The sequence below is a fragment of the Anarhichas minor genome, unplaced genomic scaffold, assembly GCF_050575085.1.
Source record: "Anarhichas minor isolate MPS153535 unplaced genomic scaffold, ASM5057508v1 ptg000017l, whole genome shotgun sequence".
NCBI lineage: Eukaryota > Metazoa > Chordata > Actinopteri > Perciformes > Anarhichadidae > Anarhichas > Anarhichas minor.
This window is the reverse complement of record NW_027466463.1, coordinates 11,322,820-11,343,035: the sequence shown is the minus strand read 5'-3', so window position 1 is coordinate 11,343,035 and position 20,216 is coordinate 11,322,820. Positions and strand designations below refer to the sequence as shown.

The 20,216-nt window shown below is 45.8% G+C and overlaps 1 protein-coding gene across 2 annotated transcripts in view; it reads left to right on the top strand.

Annotated features, from left to right (window-relative positions):
* The first annotated feature begins 3,176 nt into the window (after positions 1-3,176).
* ntn2 (netrin 2) overlaps positions 3,177-20,216 on the top strand; it is a 41,448-nt gene continuing 24,408 nt past the window's right edge. For both annotated transcript variants that reach the window (XM_076093592.1, XM_076093591.1), the window contains exons 1-2: positions 3,177-3,365; positions 15,723-17,034. In XM_076093592.1, coding sequence (XP_075949707.1) covers positions 15,984-17,034 — 1,051 coding nt within the window. In that variant the 5' untranslated portion in view covers positions 3,177-3,365; positions 15,723-15,983. The remainder of the gene's footprint in view (positions 3,366-15,722; positions 17,035-20,216) is intronic.

Below are 20,216 nucleotides of genomic sequence, written 5' to 3'. Positions count from 1 at the left end.
GTCTGGACCAAAATGGCATCGCCGTCCCAAGAGCTTCCTGAGATTATTGACACATGGGCAAAGAAATATGGTTCTCTGGTGGCTTTGGGTTAATTGTCCCAGTAAAGGACAAACAATAGCATACACTTGATCATTACATCCAGGAATTATTTTGTGTCTTCACTCTTTCCAGTTAACACAAGTGCATCCACTGAATTATCACCCAGTAAACAAAACTGCTAATAATTACCATGTTTGATGTTGATGAACTTAGACAAGAGGGGGGAAACTCAAACATTTAAAGTTTTCTTCAAATAGATTGCAGACTTGTGTGGCTGTTGTTAATCAGTCTGCTTGAACTGAACCTTCATCATCATCCACTTCCACCTCACTGGATTACAACTAAGTCATAGAGAGGCTCTGTAGCCTTGGGTGGCATTGTTGTGGCCGCGCAATTTATTAGCTAATCGACAAGACAGTGCCAGATTATGCCGCTCATGAATATCAAGGCGGAATGGGAACCAGAACGTGAGCGTTCATTAGAGTGTTACGGCCCTCTTGCTCTTTCTACATCTACAGAACACACATAGAGTTCAAATGGGAACTCCCAAGCGCTTCCAGCTGGCAACACTTTGGGATAATGATGCTGGATTCCACACAAATGAAGGGTCTAAATACCACCAGAGAGGTACCTGAACCCCCTCCTCAATGCACAGACATGCATACATGTATGTAAAAACACACACATACTTCCAAGTGATCCCCCCCCCTCCCTCAGTGGGTTAATCACTCATGCACTCCACACCGAGTGCAGGGAATGCCAATTTCCCACCGTCATTCTGGACCGTCACTGCTGTCAAATGTGAGCAGCTAACCCAAAAATAATCCCACAGCAAGTCAACAGTACCCCCCTCAACACACACACACACACACACACACACACACACACACACACACACACACACGTACACACTGCCGGCACACATCCTCCGAGTCTTCAGGACTGCAGATTGGGTTACTGCAGAGTCCTAGCTGCGGCCTCAAGGTATCCTCATTTAAAAACTCTCTGCGGTTGAGTCATCAGTGTGAGCTGGGAAGAGACCACCTTCAGTGGTGTGATGTCAAAATGATGGATGAGACAATAATACTGGCAGAAGAGCTATTGATAGCTTTCTTTCCTTAATGTTGACATGCTGATACCGCACACCCCAAGCGATGGATGTGTGTGTGTGTGCAAACACACACACAGACACACACACACATGCACTGCACAAGGACATGCTGGTATTATACCCACTAATATCTCTTCCGTTCCCACTCAGGCCCTGGGTCTTTGAAGTGGAGTGGCAGCTGAGCCCCCGAGTGAGTGAGTGTGTGAGAGGATGTATACAATAACGCCAACACGCCGTCCCGACTTAAGATGAGTCGGCAGAGGGAAAGTAAACAGGCGGGATTCCCCAAGCGGCTGTCGTTATAAACAGGGGGTGTGCTGAGAGGGGCTCAAGCTGTTTATTTTTACATGGGACCTCAATGTTGTTTGAAGTGCCCTCAGTGCTCTCCCTCATTCTCTTCCCCTCTCTCTCTTTCTCTCTCTCTCTCTGTCTTTTGACTTCCTTTTCCCATTTCCCCCCAAAACCTTGCCATAACCTTCCCGATGTTACCCCACCCCTTTGCCCACCCACCCATCCCCTCTGGGATTCTTGCCAGCAGCAACTAATTATCAGTCGGTTGGGTTCCACTGTGCTTGGCCCACTTCCCTACCACCGACTGTAAAGGCGTGTTGGATGTGCAGTGTCACGTTTCTGTACGGTGCCACAGAGTTTCGGTGCCGAACTGAAGGGCATCAGCAGGAGGCTGCAGAACAGCGAAGAACAGCACTGGCACAGTAGGAGTCAGGTGCAGAGGCATGGACATATTGGATATAAGCTGTGAGCTTAACTCTTACTCTTGTTCATAACATATAACGACATAATGTACTAATAAGGTCACCTTTATGAAGGTTAATAGTAACCAATGGCAGTGGTAGAAAGTACACTTACTCAAGTACTGTGCATATACAGTATGAGGTGTAAGTGGTTACATAGTGGTTGAGCAGCATGATAGTGATGCTCTGATAACACTATGATCTCTGCTGGGAGTTTGAAGACTGCAATAAACACACCTGCGGGTCCATCATCACAAATGTACAGACAAGCATTGTTGAGAAACGCAGTGTGTTGCGTTCTGATCAACGAGGGATTCAACAAATTGGACATAAAAACATGAACTTACTATTCTACTGAATTTTAGCAACTTCTTCAGTGAGGTGTTGGAACAAGGAGAAACAGTAGGCCTCCCGTGTGGTAACGCTCAAATGATCTTGTTTGAGGAAGTTAAAGTAAATTTGGAGATCAAAATGAAAATACAACACGGTGATGTGATCCCAACATATCACATACACGTGTTGTGTACCCAGGTCCACCACCCATCACACACAGGTGTGTCTAAACTAAAAATAGAGCCTATATCATTGGCGGAAGTCCGTTAATTTTGGTGTGAAAGCATTTCCAGGCTCACTTGCACTTGCAGGGCTTATTCTGCATTCACATGGAATCAGACGGTAAACAGTTCAGATCGCTTTATTATTCTAGTGACGCTTGTATTGCAAATACAGCTTTCTTCTTGGGTGAGCGAGACACGTAACATCCGGTTGTAAATTCCGTGGCCAAATGTTTAAATATTTCAACTTTGGACACAGTTTGGATACCATTACCGGCATTCTCTGCCGGTCTCACCTAATGTTACCGTCCTGCGCTCGCCCATGCATAAAAAGATATCCGGTTTGCCGTCTAACTGAATCCATGTGGATGCATTACCGGGACATTTAAATGCAACAGGGTTTCATTCTGTTAACGTTTACTGTGCTTATGACAAGTCTAAACGTCTGCATTGACAAAGGTCTGTTATGGCTTCCTCAAGACGTCACTTGATTTATTTTTTATTACAAGAACTTCTAATATTATAAGGACAAGAACGACACTGAATTAAGTGTTACAGAATATACATCTATGGTCATATTCCTGACGGAGCTTTATTCGTTCAGCCACACGATGGCGCCTCTGTACCGCTGAAAACCAGGTACGGGGTCCATGCCCCCCGTACAAGGTAAGCGTCTGTCCTCGCGCCCAACAGCAGGGGTGCCAAAAAATTGGAGCGAGGAAAGAGCCGAAGGCTGGCATTTTTCTCCAGGGTGTCCGCCGCAGGGAACCCAGCGCTGAGAGCCCCGGGCTTTGAACAGACAGACCACTTGAGGCTTGTTTTGTAGACAAAAATCAGCAGACGGATCCAAGTGCAACAACTCTAAAGGACCGAGGAGAGCTCCCCGCCTGAATCCCTTCTGACAGCAAGTGAGTGTGTTGCCTGTTGTTAGTCTTGTTTTCTTTCATTATGTCTTTAATGCAGTCTAATCTCCCCCAGTTGTAATTGGAGAGATAATCTAACTAGATTAGTGCTTGGCTGGCGGGGTTCCTTTATTTCACCGAAATGCGTCAAACTTGGCCCTGTATGGGAAATTCTCGTGGACATAGACTATTCTGCCACTGCGTATAGTCTGTGATGGAAACAGATGAGATGAGAGGAGCTGACAGCAGAAGGTTTCATTTTGTTGTTTTGTTCCTGAACTAAAAATGTGCAGTATTTTGTTCAATTCCAAGAAACTCTGTTGGCCCAAATTATTGAAAGCCTGCCGTGATTGTTCCAATTCTTCTCTTTACTGGTTACTCCCTCTTGTCTCAGTTTAAACTCAAGCCTTTTAATTGAAAACATATAAAGCAAATGATAACAGTGTGTTTGTTGCACCACGCTATGAGAGATTTCAGGAAGTGCACAGTGTGGGGAATAAAAATAAACACCGTGGGAACACTGGGGGGGAAATGCAAATAGAAGAGAATAATGAAGATTCATTATAAAACTTATTTAGACTCCAGTGAAGCCCAAAATAATATTTTAGTCTGATTCACCTGAGAAAATTGTCAAGAAGGAGATGCGAATTTCAAATGAAGAATTGGGTTCAGACAAATGTGAGAATAAAAAGGGCGAATGATAATAATGCTTTATTTGAATGACACCTTTCATACAAGAAGTGCAGCATATAAGGGAACATAGACTGGACATAAAACTGGGGGGAAATTTAATTAGATCAAATTGAACAGAATGTCAGAAGAGCAAAAGGAGTCATTAAAACAAGTCTGATTGCAGATTAATGTACAGATATGTGTGACGTTTTCACCTTCAGAATATTGCTGTCATTCTTTACATTAACTGATGTGCTCGCTCATGTGTCATTTATTTTAGCTCGAGTTTGATTAAATTTAATTAATTTTAGCCTACTTTTGATATAAACTGGCACCACATTCCCCTTTGTGTTTAAACCCATTAATCGGCAGTGTCTTTTTCATTTGATTTCTGCCCCATTGCGTCACTGACACCGTTAATTAGTATTGGCTGCAGGTGTGTGTTCTAATGTCGGCACCACACACACGTACACACAAATAGGATTGAGGTTAATGCGTATTATCTTAAATTAAACCGCGGGTTTGCATACACATTTAAACGGTCTTTGTTTTGAGATGAATTAAAGGCACCAAAGCGCAGCTCGGGGCCGAGCCGGGCCGGGCCGGGCCGGGCTGTTAACCCCAGAGGATGGTACAGCAAATACATGAGGAATGTTGATCAGCTTACAGCGGAGCCGGGAGGTGCTCGGGATTTGATCGGCCGTGATGCTGGAATACTGAGCCGTCGGTAGAAAGGCTGCACCTGCAATAACATGGAGAGCAACACGCCTTCTGTCGCGTAGCCTATACATGAACAGAATTCATTAAGCGGATTGTGGACGTGCTTGCGCCTACTGGACTGGTTTTACAACATGTTATTCTACAGAGTCTAACAATAAATTATAAGAAATGTCACCACGTAAACCAGTGACCTTTCCAGCGTGCTTTTACGCACACTCTCCTCTGATAGGCTACATCAAATTGCAAACACTCATCATGACAAACCAGATTTAGCTGTTGCTCTTTAACCTACACACTGAGAGAGGGGTATATAGCCATATGAATGCAGTTAATGAGGTAATGTGCTGCTGTAGCCGAGGGCGCAGGGGCCACATTTTCTGTGCCAAAACGAACCCCTCTCCCTATACGCGTGCGCACGCACACGCACACACACAGCAGACCTGAGGATGGTCTGATGCAACCACAAGCCAATACAATAATATATTTATATTGATGCTCCACTTATATTATTACACATTAATAAAACCATTACAACGTTAAAAAAAAAGTGCTGCTTTGACGCACAAGCGATAATAAATCCAACATGTGTTGGACTATTTTTAAGATTAATAAATTATAGCATTCTGCATCTGCCTCTTGTTTCTGTGGGCCCCGGAGCCCTGCTAGGGCTACTCATTTTCAACAGGTTCAACGTTGTGTTCTCATTACGACCTCCATATGGCTGCCTGCGAAGCAAAGCGAGCCATGGGGCATTTAGAGCAGGCATCGCAGAGAGAATCAGTCCGTAAAGCGGCGGAGGTATTTGTTGTAAAAGTGAGAGCAGTTGAGTTGTTTGAGAAAGAAAAAAAAAAAGAGAAAAATCTTGAAGCAAGCGGTCGTTTGGTCAAGTGTTTATGTGCGTTTGCGCGTTATTTTGGCTACAAGAGTAAATTACACGCATCACCAAGTTACAGGTAAAATGAAACGTAAGTTAACCCAGAACACCGTGGAATATTTAGACGCCTCTCTTTCCCTCTCTCTCTCTCTCACTCACTCCCACCCTCTCTCTCTCTCTCTCTGTCTCCCTCTCCCTTCGCCTCTCTCACTCTCTCTCTCGCGCGCGCATACATAGTTGGGAAAATCTGGGTTTGATTTTCACGGGGAGTAGCCTACCTCGGGCTCGCTTTACAACCTATGGATGTATTGGACGGCTTTCAGTTGGTTTGAGCTTCGGGCGCGGATGCAGTTGGTCCCCCTTCTCTCGGCTGACGCGTTTCTCTTTAATATCTTAACAACGCAAGTGTGATAAACGCGAGACACTTCATCGTTTGGAGAGGACAATTTCCGACGCAGGACAACCTTTAGGCTAATTGGTGTGGATCTCAGGGGGACGTCCTTTTTAAATTCAAAGGCAGCGACATTCACGACTTGACACTGGGGTAAGTCTATAATTTACGGTTCGTTGTGTCGGTCTATTTTAGGCTACATCCAGCGTGTTTTCGGGAGCAGATTTCAATTTTACGCACCACTTATTCTGTTAGAAAATAAGCGAGTGACACATAGCGCTTGCTGTGACGGGTTGTCCATTAGGCTACCTGTCATTTGTTTTAGATAAAGGCAATGACTGTCATTACTTTATTATAGGCTGAGGTCGTGTGACCGTAAGTAGGGGTTTGGGTCGCTGAATCAGCGGGTCGCGTTGGATCGCAGCGGCGGACGCCACAGACAGGTGTCAGCCTCCTCAGTTTACAACTATAGCCCCTGGGTCGCAAGCAAAAAAACAAAAACGCAAGAAAAACAGCCCGCGCCGAGGATTTAATACGAGGTACAAGAGGTGGACTATACAGAGCCAATGAGCTTTAATAGCGACTTGGAATCAGAGCCAAGTGCGGATGCCAAAGCAAGCAGCGCGCTTCTCGTTCCCGTCTTCCTCGACACTACCCTGGCCAAGTCTCCAAAAATGCGTTTGTCGCTTCTAATATTTTCCCTTTTCGCTTTAACGCCACCACCTGCATATTGAAAAACATTTGTGTGAGAAAAAACATGATTTTTAGTACTGAAGATTGATATTGTAGATCAACTTTTAAAGAGAAAAAGTAGAAGTCTACTTCTCTGTGGTTTAAAGTGATGATGAGCTTGATTTGACAGTGTGGTCAAGGTGTGACAGGTAACATCACAGTAAGGATGCACTCTCTTATCTACTCTCCACTCACAAGCAGCAACAAGCCTGGAAGTGAAAGCGAGAGTCCCGTGCAGATTGCTTATCTTAACTGCTTCAATAGACTTAAAGTATTCCCCCTATGGCACACCGAAACAGTGTCAGCCACTTGACCTACTTCTCACCACAAATGACTGGAATCAGTCCACGAAGAAGGCCTCTGAATCCTCACGGCTCACTGAGGTCAGAGAGAATGTGAACCGCCAAACCGGGCGACATGTTTGAGTCAAATGCGTGTGGGGAAAGCGAGGTGCTGTTAATCTGGCAATCGCTCCCCTATTTTTGCAAATCAATCATCATTGTTTAATTGCATCATTCCCTGCTTGTATCAATAACACAGCGAGGGAGGTAGAGCCAGGAGCAGCTGAGGGCACATGATGTGGAAGCTAATCCAAGGCAACATAGTGCAGATTTTATTCACTCCTGGCTCTGTGTGTGTGTGTGCGTGTGTGTGTGTGTGTGTGTGTGTGTGCACTTGTGTCATGGTATTTATGAACCCCAGAGAAAAGCGGATGGATTGAGATGGAGAAAGCTGCAGTAACATAAGCAGGTCGTTCTCTTCTGCTTGGAAAAGCAGGATTCCTCAGAACCTCTTGGCTCCGTCCACCTGAGCGAGTAAAGTCAACACATCCAACGTATTTTTTCTCCTATGGCTTCAACAGTTTGACGGGGCAAAGTAATCTCTCTTTCTGCCAGTCCTTCCCGTTCTGTTTTCGCTGGGTTTCCATCCCTTCTTTTAGTCAATCGTTTGTCATTTTGAACAAATCAGCTCGAGCCAATTTTTAAAGAAGTTGCTCTGTTCATGACCCTGCTGGTGAATCAATGAGATCAGAATGATCACCTTTCATAATACAGATGTTTCTCTGGAGCAACATCCAGCTCTGGCACCTGATTCCACAGCAAATATAACACTCTTTTTCTTGAATTGCAGTGATGTTCTTTCCCTCCTGGGTGATTTCCAGCCCCTATATGATTTTATGTTTAGACCTGGATAAGGAGGTGGTGATAAAGTACCCACAGACACTCGGTCACAAACTCACACATTAATTGTCTCCACTAAAGAGGTGAGAATGCGGCCTTACCGACTTAAGTGGCCAGGTGTTTTCTCTTCAAGTGACAAATTGGGTGTGTGTGCACTTATGTTTCCTGTTAAAATACCTGTCATTCGTCAGCATGACACCCAAGATGTCTCACACTGTGTGAAGAGGATCCAGGGGCAACGATTCACATGCTTCCTCCTGCCACTCCCTGCACCCTGCTAGGCCTGAATGTGTCAGCCACACATTTCATCCAGATGCAGAGTGATGTGTGTGTGTGTGTGTGAGGTGTGTGTTTTCTGACTTGGACACACACAGTAGATGTCTTCTGTATTGATTGCAAACTCTGAGTTCTCAGACATAATGAGCAGACAGTTCATTTCTCCTTTCTGTCTGATCTGTTGTTAACGGATTGACAATTTACTGGATTCGTGTTTGACTCTCCCTGTACTATGTATGCTAGCTGCTAGCTTAGATCTGCTCATCTCGTTGACAGTTAGTCAGAGGGCAAAGCAACACGTTGTATTGTATACCTGGAAAAAGTCAAAAAATGTCATATCAGAATAAAGTTAAAATAGCAGGCTGCAGCCATAAAGTTTGACCAACTCCTTGCTAGCATGTTAACTTGTTAGCACAGAGTATCCTACCAAGTAGAATGACCGCATCAGTCGTTTCAGCATGTGTCGCAAAATGGCAAATCACAATAGAGACCAAGATCTTTAGCAGCTGGTGTGGGGTTTGTGTGTGCACCGATTGTTCCGAAGGATCGAGGTGGGAAACCGCAAATTCCCACCGTGACCCCTTGGGGGCTCTGTATATTTGTGCCTTAACCGAAGCGTTATCACATCATGAAACGGATTCATTTCTCAACAGTGATTTGTAATGGTTTTGGAAGTCTCAGACAAATGATGTCGGGACAAATGAATAGGTACTTTACCCCTTTTCGCTGACCTTTGACCTTTTAGGTAAAGGTCCCCCCGGTCTGTGTTAACGTTATACCATTGAGGTAGAGGAATGAGTGGAGGTGGAGAGGAGCAGGGGGAGAGGAGAAAGGGAGTTTTCTGATGAGCCCTAAGCTTTGGCATCCTTCACAATGCGTCTCGCTGTGTGAGTGAGGACACACACTTAAAAACTAGTGGAGAGCATGTGTTTGTCCGTCAACAACGTGTGTGTTTAAGTGTAATGTACGCAACCGTGCGAGTATTCTAAGCACTTAATAAAATGATTTGTGGTTTTTTATTTTCCCCCTGTGAGTTCAAAGCGGGTCCTTGCTTTCGGCTGTGGGATAGAGGTTGCTCTTGTGCAATGGAAAAAAAAAAAAAAAGAGACTGTTTTCCTGTCAGGGGGGCTTTTTGGGGAAAACCGCGTCTCTGCCTACCGCAGCCAGCCTTCAAAGGGCTTTGAAGGAGTGCTCACCTCTCCTCTCCTTAAGTCCTTCCATCCATCTAAACGAGCTACTTCCTCTCATATCCACCTCACCTGCCTCTCCCTGTCCAACCACACTGCTGCAAAGCTGCGGTCAGGGTTATGCTCGGGTCCATGGGAAATGTTCAATCAAGGAGCCCTCAGTCCACCCACACGCTCTCAAAACAGCACACTTGAACCTCTCAGCATTTTTTTTCTTTACATGTCTTTATCATCTCTGTAGCTGCTGCATGGCCTTCATCCAGTGACCAACACTGAGAATGAATCTGTGTCTCTGCCCACCGTCTCAGGGCGTGTGTGTGTCATCACTTCCTCTGCGCATCTTGACGGCACATGTAGAGGAAATATTTCTTGTATTTGAAAGCGGATCACAGTTTGACATAGGAGGCTGTAAATCTTTGAACTCTTGTCCCTTCACTCCCAATTCCCTCACCCTGTCAGTTAAAAATCAGAGTACAACTTTTTCCTCCTTCACGCTCAAGTTCACAGCTATATTCTTCCATTTACTTTATTCGGAACTGAAGTTTTGTTGGACGTCCTAAGTAGTTTTAATAGTAGTTTTAATTTACTTTAGCGGAAATCTGGCACATACTCGGCATCACATTTGTGCTTTGTCTCCATTTTCTTCTTCATTTTTTCTTGCTGAAAACAAACACTCTAAACTGCAACACGGTCTGTTTTCGCTGCAGAAACCACAACGATGTTTGGATGTGTTGGGACATAAAATCAGTGTGAAATTGAAACACAGAGCCCTTCTTAGCCTACATATCTGTCTTTTCTTGTTTCTCACTAATTAACCCTGCTTAACCCAGAATCTGAGTCACTGTTGCGCAGAACATTCGGCCTGCTCATGTCTTTCCCCCTCCCTACGCTTCCTTTTTCTCACCAAAAACACTGACCTCACACAACACTTCATTAACAGAAAAATACACAACTTGTCCTATCAGCATTTTTCTCCTGCTTTCGGACTAAAGTGTATATGCACATGAATAAAGACAGCGGTAGCTTTGTACAACTTCCTGTCTTTGAATCTGTGACAATGATCCCGACCTCATATCCCACCTTGCACTGTCTGTGTTCTCTCCTCCTGTTCGGTTCTGGATCAGGTTCTGTTGATTTAAAGAGCCGCTGTTGGACTCGGGGCCAGCCGTGTGGGCTTGGCCACAGAAGCTGCTGCATTCCTCTGCTGGGCGTTCTGCTTTTCTCCCTACAGTGTCTCTTTCTGCCAGAGGCAGAGATGGAAAGGCAGAGATTATTTCATATTATATGTTTTGTGATGTTTTTTGGATCCTCCTGCTTTGTGATTAGAAGTCACAAGCACTTGAGAACCTGAGATGTATTATTGGATTATTATCCTGCTGACGGATAGCAAATAGTTCTGGTGTGGGCAGAACTATTTCGGCAGCATTTTGAAGTGATTGTGAACAGTTTTGAAGGTTGGAATAAGAGTAAAGCAAAAAAAACAATGGACATTTATCAGATTTAAACCTTCCAGACACACTCACACAGAGACTCTGAGAAGAAATAAGCAGACTTTAAAAATTTGTCAGTGATCCCCCGGCTAATGACGCTCTCAGCTGTGAGAGTTGACCCCCTCCTGCCCTCGGCCCTCCCTGCTCCTCCTCCCCTTTTCCCCAATCCCTAATGAATGCCAGCGAGGAACTCACAGCACCCTAAACCCACACACACACACACACACACACACACACACACACACACACACACACTCATGCAGGTTTACACAAACAGCAGGATCGTCGTCACCGCTGTGGAGACGGCCATCATCAAGTGGAATTCAGGCCACTAATTTCTGACCCCTGTTACCTGAGGCCTGTCAGTCATGTTGATTCATCTGGACAGGTTCATTTTGTGTGTGTGTGTGTGTGTGTGTGTGTGTGTGTGTGTGTGTGTGTGTGTGTGTGTGTGTGTGTGTGTGTGTACAGATGGTAATGATGTGATTGGTGCTGAAAGAATTATTTAATTAATCAATAAGTCAATTGACAGAAAATCAATCCCTTAAACTTTTGATAATCGAATCGTCATTTCTTCAAGGAAAAATGGCAAATAATTGACATTGTCTTGGGTAAAATATATATATTTTAAATCTCTGAATTAGACCCTGGGATGTTATTCAGGTGAATAGTGCCAACAGCAACCTCCTCCTCAGTGTGTGTACTTTGTTGCTGCTCTCACTGTTCCTTTTATATTTATACAATACATCTTTCTATAACGATAATGAGAATGGAGGTGGTCCTGTTGTTAGCCTATTAAAAAGTCCTCCATGCTTGTGGGCAGCCACTAATAACCCCACCAGGGATTACTGTACAGCAGGCTGGAGGGACGGCAGGGAACCAGTTTGGGCCTCAGCTTGCTGTCATCCAAGAGAGGCAACCTAGTAGACCTCCATTCACTCCCAGTCTTAGTGGGGCCACCACGCCAACTCTCTAGAGCAGCGTGAAAAGCTCCCACTTGGGATATACTAAGTGGCTCAGCTGTCCCTCGCCTATCCTCACCTCCCATGGCGCCCCCTCCTCTACACCCAAGCCAAATAAAGCCTCTCAGCGACTTCTGTTTTCCTAATCTGTGAACTCTGACAGAGGCGCCCACGCTTGAAAGAGAGACAACTCAACATGAGATGATCTCCCGGTGACAGGGAGAAGCTGAAAAAACGTTGCTGAAACCACCAGACCACCCTGTCATCTTCCTGTTCCTGTCTTTCTCTCTCTGTCTTTCTGCCTCTCTCTGTGACTCCCTCTACTCCTAACCCGCCTTTAATAAAATAAGGGGAATTTAATATAATTTCCCTTCCTTTTACCCCCCCATCATCTACCTTCTCTAATTGGCCGTCACTGAGTGATTAAGACCGTTGACTACGTGCCAATAGCCAAATGGCCTGAGTGGTCTTTGTGGTGAGGCGCAACTTTTTATGCAGGGATCTTCCACTCTAAAAGCCCCATATATTCACACACTGTGCCCGTATTACTAATGGGGAAATGATTTAACACTGCAGTAGCTGAGCTGCTGAGGATTGTAGCACGTCGGCACAAGTACATTTTCCTCGCCATTAATCCACAGAGGAATGTTGCCGTGATGAATTGGCTATGCTGTTTGTATTTGTCACACACACTCCCCAGCAGCCATTCACTTGGAAATGGCTTAGCTGCTACATGAACAGTTTGTCTTTTAACATACCATACGGTGGCAGGGTTGTGTGCTACTTTAAAGGCACATTGTGTGATCTAAATGTGGACACAAGAGTATAGCCAATATGGAAATGAAAACATTTGGGAAATGCATTAATTTGCTTTCGTGCTGAGAGTTTCACGCAAAGATCAGAACCACTTTAATCTTTGTACGTTATACATGAAGCCGGCAGCACTTCTGTGTGTTATTCATTGTCTTCTTCGGAAAGACGGACACATGAGCCTGCAGCTGTTGCTACTTCAATCACATTTAACGAAAGACAATGTCTGCCCCCACTGAGGTGAAACTGTGGCGTGTTAAAACACACTGTCAATGCTGAAAGCAAAGGATTTTCTTGCTGTAACAGATTCTTAGTATTTCAAAGGTCAGCCAGCTACACCACTGTGCTGACATCCTGGCAAAAGCTTACGGATCCAGGAACGATTTTGTTGAGCTGGCTCACATTTCGCAGTGTTAATAGCTGTGTAGAGTACGTTTTTTAATAAAGACCTGCACCTTGCCAGAGCACAGTGTCGCTGGACTGTCTCAGACGAGCGTTAACACTTGCTGCGAGGCGAGCATCTATTTCAGAGGGCTTAAAGAGTGGAATTAAACAGCCTTGTCCGTGTTCTCTCTCTGTTTAACCTACATGCTCATCTGCCAGACGCGCCTGACGGCACCAGAGCCTGGAAGAATCTCCCAGCAGGCCCGGCAGCACACGGGCCGCACCATATTTAGTCATCCAAAGTCCAGACACAGACCAACGCAGTCCTCCACCTTAATCTGTCTCCTCTCTCCCCTCTCCCCCTCTCCCCCTCTCATATTTTACTTCCCTCCCTCGATCTCTGTCACTTTCCCTCTCTCTACTGCTTCCATTCATATCTGTCCTCGCTCGCCCTCCCTCGAGTCATTTTTGCTTTATCACTGTCGTGCCCCTCGCTGTATCTCTCCCCCTCGCATGTCCCTCTTTTCCTTCCTATTTACTGTAACTCTTCTTTCCTTGTGCCTGTTTATCCTCTTTTTCAGTCTCTTAACTCTGTCAAGTAGTTTCCTGCCTTTTTTTTTTTTACTTTTCTGACTTCCTCTTACTCCCTCAACAACATGCCCATCAAACACTAAGTCTGAATAATTCCCTCTCTCCCTCTTTTTTCTTTTTCCGCTCACCTGTCATAATTTCCTACCACCCCCCCCCCCCCCCCCCCCCCCCCACCCCCCCACCCCCCTTCCGTCTCAGAGCCTCCCTACTGTCTCTTTTCTTGGATGAACATGCTGCTGATGGAAGCTGGGCCTGGATGCTAATGAGTTGCTAATTCTATCAGCCCTCTCTCCATGCCCTCCCCAGTGGGTGTCGGGGCCGCCAGCTTTACCACGGCCAGCCTTTTGATGGAGTGCCTCGGCTGATGAACTCCCTCCTGCGTGCCCACTTTAACCTCCACGTCCTCAGACACATGTCATTGATCAATGTCCTTATCCGTCCTGGCAAGGCCCACTCTTACTCCAATCATGTATGAGCTGGCCCATTCCCTGCAATCCATTTTTCATATGTTAAATATTGTAATAGCAGGGGATATTTTTTATTATAATGTTTTCATGTTCAGGTCTTCAAATGTCTCCAAGTGGCTCCTTCAGAGCTTGACGTGACGGGAAATATACACTTATCTCTTTATCCCAAGTATAGTTCAAATCGAACCAGTCTGAAAAGACATTTTAAATTGTGTGTAATTATCTTACGTTTTCTAGGATTGACATAAGAAGCAGTTATTCTTCCACTTTGGGACATTTCCTTCCTCACTGTCTATTCTGCGCTGTATAATTCCCTCACACTATTTTCCTTTAACACCCAATCTGGCCTTGAGAAGAGGCCAAATGGCTGGGTTTAAGCACTTGAGCACAGAAGAGTGGTCCTATTTACCAGGCCTCTGGGCCCTTTTCTGAGGGTTGCTAGCTCAGGACCCCTCACATAAGAAAAGAACGAAACTTTTGTTTTTCCGACTCCTCTTAAATCCGTCTGTCTGCCTTCCCCGCTTGACTGAAGTGGATACAGAGGCGGCCTTTTGTTCTACCAAGATGAAGAGGGATGCTGTAGTATAAGAGGGAGAGTGAGGGTAAGAGGAGGTGGGTGGGATTCATTGTAATTTAATAAATACCTCGCAAAGAGGGTTGGGGTGCCTTCTCAACCCCTCAGCTGTCTGTTTTAAAATGGGGCTCTTCTGGATTTGACACCCAGGGAAGTAAAAAGGGGATTAAGGAAGGAAAAGCCTCAGGCTATAAACATCTCTTTCTCTGTCTTATTCTTCGCCCCAAGGCCCCCCCCCCACCCCCGCCTCAATCCTCTCTCTTTGGGACCGAGAGGCCCCTCGCCTAGCTGTGAGCGTATGAATGATGTCATCCAGGTACCTATCTTGACCCAGAGATTTAGAAAGGCTTGAATGGAGTCTCATAGCCTCGGTTCTTCTAATGCAGAGAATAATCCTCAGTTTTTGGGGCATTTTCTGGTTCACTGAATGAACATAATGCTGCCTTCTCCAAGGTCAGCACTGCGTAACAATACTGTTGCTATGGTTGATTTCCTGTCAGATTCCCGCAAAAATCAGTAAGAGCTTAAAAGTAGAGCCATGTCTTCATATAAAGAAATGGCTCCCTTTTTCCTGGACTCTCTCTTAAAGCAGAGGTTGGACTGGGGGTCACACACGGTCCACTGCTTTGCAGCATGACCACGGATTATAGGGTGACTTCTGCCATGCTGCTCAAGCATGACCAGAAGGCTTGGCCAGTTTTGACCTGAATGGAAGTACTGAATGAGAGGCCGGCATTAAAATTCAGGATGCAGTCACTTGCAGTCACTAATGTCTCTCTTTAAATGGTCACATCCTTTCTCTAGGGGCCCCTGTCTTGACTGTCTTATCCTTTGACAGGCTTTTAGTCGATGAAAACATTCACTTGCAATTGTACAGTACAAAAGATACAATGACATTTACTTTCTAAGGGCAAAAATAATTAGATTTTAAAGATGCACACTTGTTTTTATACAGTAGAATTAGAATCAGCATCACTTTCTATTTCATACCCTATTATGGTAAAAGTATGTCTATGACATTGACCTTTTATGTTTGTTTCTCTCTCTTCCAGGAAGGACTCTGGTCAGCCTGAAGTGAAGGGTCACTGAGCTCAGACACTCTCCTTCCATTGACTCACAATTATACACACATAGGGGAAAGTCACACAGACGGACACATCTGAACGACGACACGTACAACTTCACGTTTACACACACAGACTCTTGGGTACACACACACACACACACACACACACACACACAAAGACCCATCCGTGCACAAACGCAGACACACACACACACACACACACACACACACAGGGCCTCTGAGCAGGATGAGGGAACCCTGGAGGTGCCTGCTGGGCCTGTGCCTCCTGGCATGCTCGGCTTCCACCCGCAGTGCCGCCAATCCCTTCGCAGGGCAGCAGACCCCGCCAGACCCTTGCTATGATGACACAGGCGCAGCCCGTCGTTGTATCCCCGAGTTTATTAATGCTGCCTTCGGCAAGGATGTGATGGTGTCCAGCGTCTGTGGCCGGCCTGCGTCCCGCTCCTGCAGTGTGGTGGAGCGGAGCGACGATCGGCCCTCTGTGCGCACGTGCCAAATCTGCGACGCGGCTGACCCTCGCCGTGCCCACCCTGCCTCCTACCTCACTGACCTAAACTCGGCGCACAACCTCACCTGCTGGCAGTCAGAGAATCTGAACACCTCGCCGCACAACGTGACCCTCACCCTTTCGCTCAGTAAAAAGTTTGAGATCACCTATGTCAGCCTGCAGTTCTGTTCCCCACGACCCGAGTCCCTGGCCATATACAAGAGCATGGACTACGGCAAGACCTGGGTGCCCTACCAGTTCTACTCCTCACAGTGCCGGCGCATGTACAATCGGCCCAACAAAGCATCTATTACCAAGCAGAACGAACAGGAGGCTCTCTGCACAGATGGCCACACTGACCTCTACCCGCTGTCTGGAGGACTCATTGCTTTCAGCACTCTGGATGGACGGCCCTCGGGCAAAGACTTTGACAACAGCCCCGTCCTTCAGGACTGGGTGACTGTCACTGACATCCGCGTGGTCTTCAGCCGGCCCCAGCTACCCCGGGAGCTGGGACTGGGGGCTGGAAGCAACAGCGGAGGGAGGGACGACGACCCCATGGCGGTGACAACAACGCTGCCTACTTATTTCTATGCAGTGGGAGACTTCCAGGTGGGCGGGAGGTGTAAATGCAACGGACACGGCTCACGCTGTCTGAAAGACAAGGAAGGCAAACTGGTGTGTGACTGCAAGCACAACACAGAGGGACCTGAATGTGACCGCTGCAAGCCCTTTCACTATGACCGACCGTGGCAGAGGGCCAATGCCCGCGAGGCCAATGAGTGTCTGCGTAAGTCTTTACCTCGATCTGTCATTCTTTATGTGCTTTTAACATTCAGTTAGTGTAATGTGGAACATACGATAGATTTCTCTTTACCTGCAAACAATACAGACAAATATAGCACAACAGATTTTCTGAGAGGACACACAATGGCTCTATAACTTTATGTGTTGCATTCGTGATTAACAAAACAAAATCATAGAAGTGACGAGATGAATTTATCGTTGTAGATCAAAACCCAGTCATTAGCGAAATATCCTTTGGCTGTTTTGACAACAGTTCAGTGACCACTATAAACAGAGCATGCAAATGTGATGGGAAACCCGCTCCTTCTTCAGCTGCACAATTCTTAGCTCAGTGAGTGCATGGAAATAAGAAATTATTTGACAATACAAGTTGTTTATTTTCTTTGTTGGATCGTGCCCGCTCTCAGGATTTGGACATCGATGTAAAACAAATAAAATGTATACACATCCACAGAGGGAAAGAGAAGGAGTCGGAAGAGAAGAGATTTAACTGTGGTGACCTGTGTTTGACTGTCAGGGGTAATTAAGAGTCTTGCCAGAACACACCGGAGAGGTTTGTGTTTGTACAAGTGAGGAGTTCTGGTAGCAAATAGTGGTTGAGCTTGCAACTTTTAGCAACGTTTCTTAAAACCATGAGGCCCATCCTTTTCCTTGCATTTCCCATCAGCCCCTTCTGTTTACCGTTGCTCTACAGAGAAACAGCCCGATTCCTAACAAAATCATGATTTCTGGACTTGACTATGAAAAAAAACAAAAAAACTCTTTTTCACAAGCAAGTCTAAACAGTGGGTGACAACAGCTCGAGTCGTTGGCACACCGCTACAGCTAAGCCATCCAAGAATGTTTTTTGGCAGTGTTTGCCTTCACCTCGAGACATGCTCTGTAAAAGTCATCCAGACATACTCTGACAGCTTGCCAAGTAAAATTACAGCAATTTCTCTGGCAATTTTTGTTAATGTAAATGGATTACATTTGTACTGCTTTAGGCTTTAATGTGATATTTGGTCCGTATATTCATTTCATGGATGTACAAAGGTTTTAGACGCATGCCATGTTAGCCGTGTTTTTAGCAGGAATACGTTCTCTAATATGTGGATGTTTCTTTGGTGGTCATTTTCACAGCATTTCTATGTTCGTATAAATAGACATAGGTGGAACTTAATTCAGGTCAATTTTGCTTGTCATAAAAATTTGTTAGCGTAGGGAAATAAAACCATTTTAGAAACCACTGTCCCCATTTCAACCTTTCGCCGTAATGAAATAAAATTACAGCCGGAGAGAAAAAAAAACAGGAGCGGAACATTGAAAAACAGTTTGTATTTTTCTAACATGTTATAATTGCCCTGTGAGCTGGCATGAGATCATATTTAGCATTGAACAGTGCCAGATCTGTTTAAAAGCGACAGAGAGTGACAGAGCCAGAGGAGCAAAGCCAGTTTAGCCTTAAACCGGCCGATGAAGCCAACATTCCCTCTCTCTGTCCTCTGAAACCTCTCAGGCCAACACTACCGAACTTTGACTTCCCTGTCCTTGACACCCTCACTTACTCAGCCCTCAGATACAAGCACACACTCACACACATACCATAGCTCCTTCTACAACAATATCCTGTAAATCCCTCAGTGTTTTCTTGCCCATACTTTTTGCACACGCCCTCTTTCAAATGTCCCGTAGCTGTTTCCGAAATGTTACACCCGCTTCCCGTAGAGCGCTTCTCGGCGGGATTGATATGTCACTTCCATCCAGAATTCCTGGACTAAACAGCCCGGCTGCACTGGCCAACTCTGATGACCTAATCCCAGTGTTGATTCGGGGCAGTGAAAGCTTATTGCAAGTTGCACGCTATACCTGATCACACATCCGGACAAGCCAAAAAGTCAGTCCCAGATGTCCCCAATTTTATGTTCCGAAAGCCTCTTTACAGCTTATTCCGGTAGAACTGGATTCCAACATATCCTCAAAGTAGCAGGAGAGCCTTTAAATAAGTCTCCCCAGTGTATATTAAAGCCCATTCTTAAAATGCATCCGTCCCTTGTTGATTTCTCCGCCTGCTTTTCTTTCTGATGCGGCGCAAAAAAAAGGCGGCGGGCTGCCGTGGGAGCCACTGTGGTAGCGAAGTAGAAGTATTTAGCCTTGGCAAGTGCGTGAGAGTGGCAAGTTACAGATTCAAGGAGTCCCTTAGGTGTCACCAGAGCTTTCATGAGGCCCTGTGGGTGTTTGGGTTAGAGGTAGGGTCGGAGGGGGCCGGGCTGAGCTCATGATCCTTTGTGGGGTGGTGATGGGGTTAAGCTGACGGGGAGATGGTTTGTGGGTAATGAGGAATTCAGAGTGGGCAGATGTAGAGCTAAATCAATAGCTGTTTCACGGTCTAGCTCAGAGTCTGTCAGTCCTTGAGAAAGCATGTGCCTGGAAGCCGACTTCACCACTTATTCACACATTACTGTTAAGATGGTTTTAAGTTTTTGCTCCCACTCTGAGCAGTCTTGACTTTAATCTTTACCCTGCACTGCAAGAACATTGTTTCTAACAGGCTGGTTTGATTGTTTGCTGGTGTTACTAAATGTTTGACATGCACCGCACCAAGATTACTGTCTGCGCTCTTGGCAAGCTAGTGTACTGTCTCCAGACACAAGCCATGCACACACACGCCCCATCTGCCGCCTCCCTCGCTATGAATCCTGCCTCAAGACATCGGTTTACAAATCCCCGCTCTCGTCGTCGGAGAGAGCAGCCTCGTAAAGGAGCGTGTCTGTTTGTATTGAGGGAGACATGATGGAAAAAGCTGTGATTTATCTGCCCGGAGTTTGAGCCACGGGACAGAATGAGGAAACGGATGGATAAGAGCTATTTGGTTACTGGTTGTGATGGAGTATTGGCTTTTCTGCTGGCGTGGGTCGATGCTGAAATGTAAATACTTTGTTGACTTAAAAATGCGAGACAGTGTGTCACGCTATAATAGAGTCTGCCGAAGTCACTGCATAAGATGAAGTGGCCTCTTGTGGAGGCAACAACAATGTGACATCCTGAGTAGTTGATAATTGATGGCGGTGTAGGAGCTCTCTACTCTTGGCCGTGTCTGCAGTCACCATGGCCCTGTTGGGCTGAGGCACCAAGCTGTTCTATTCTTTATCCCTTCCTCTGCCTCGTTTGGACTCGGCCTGCAGA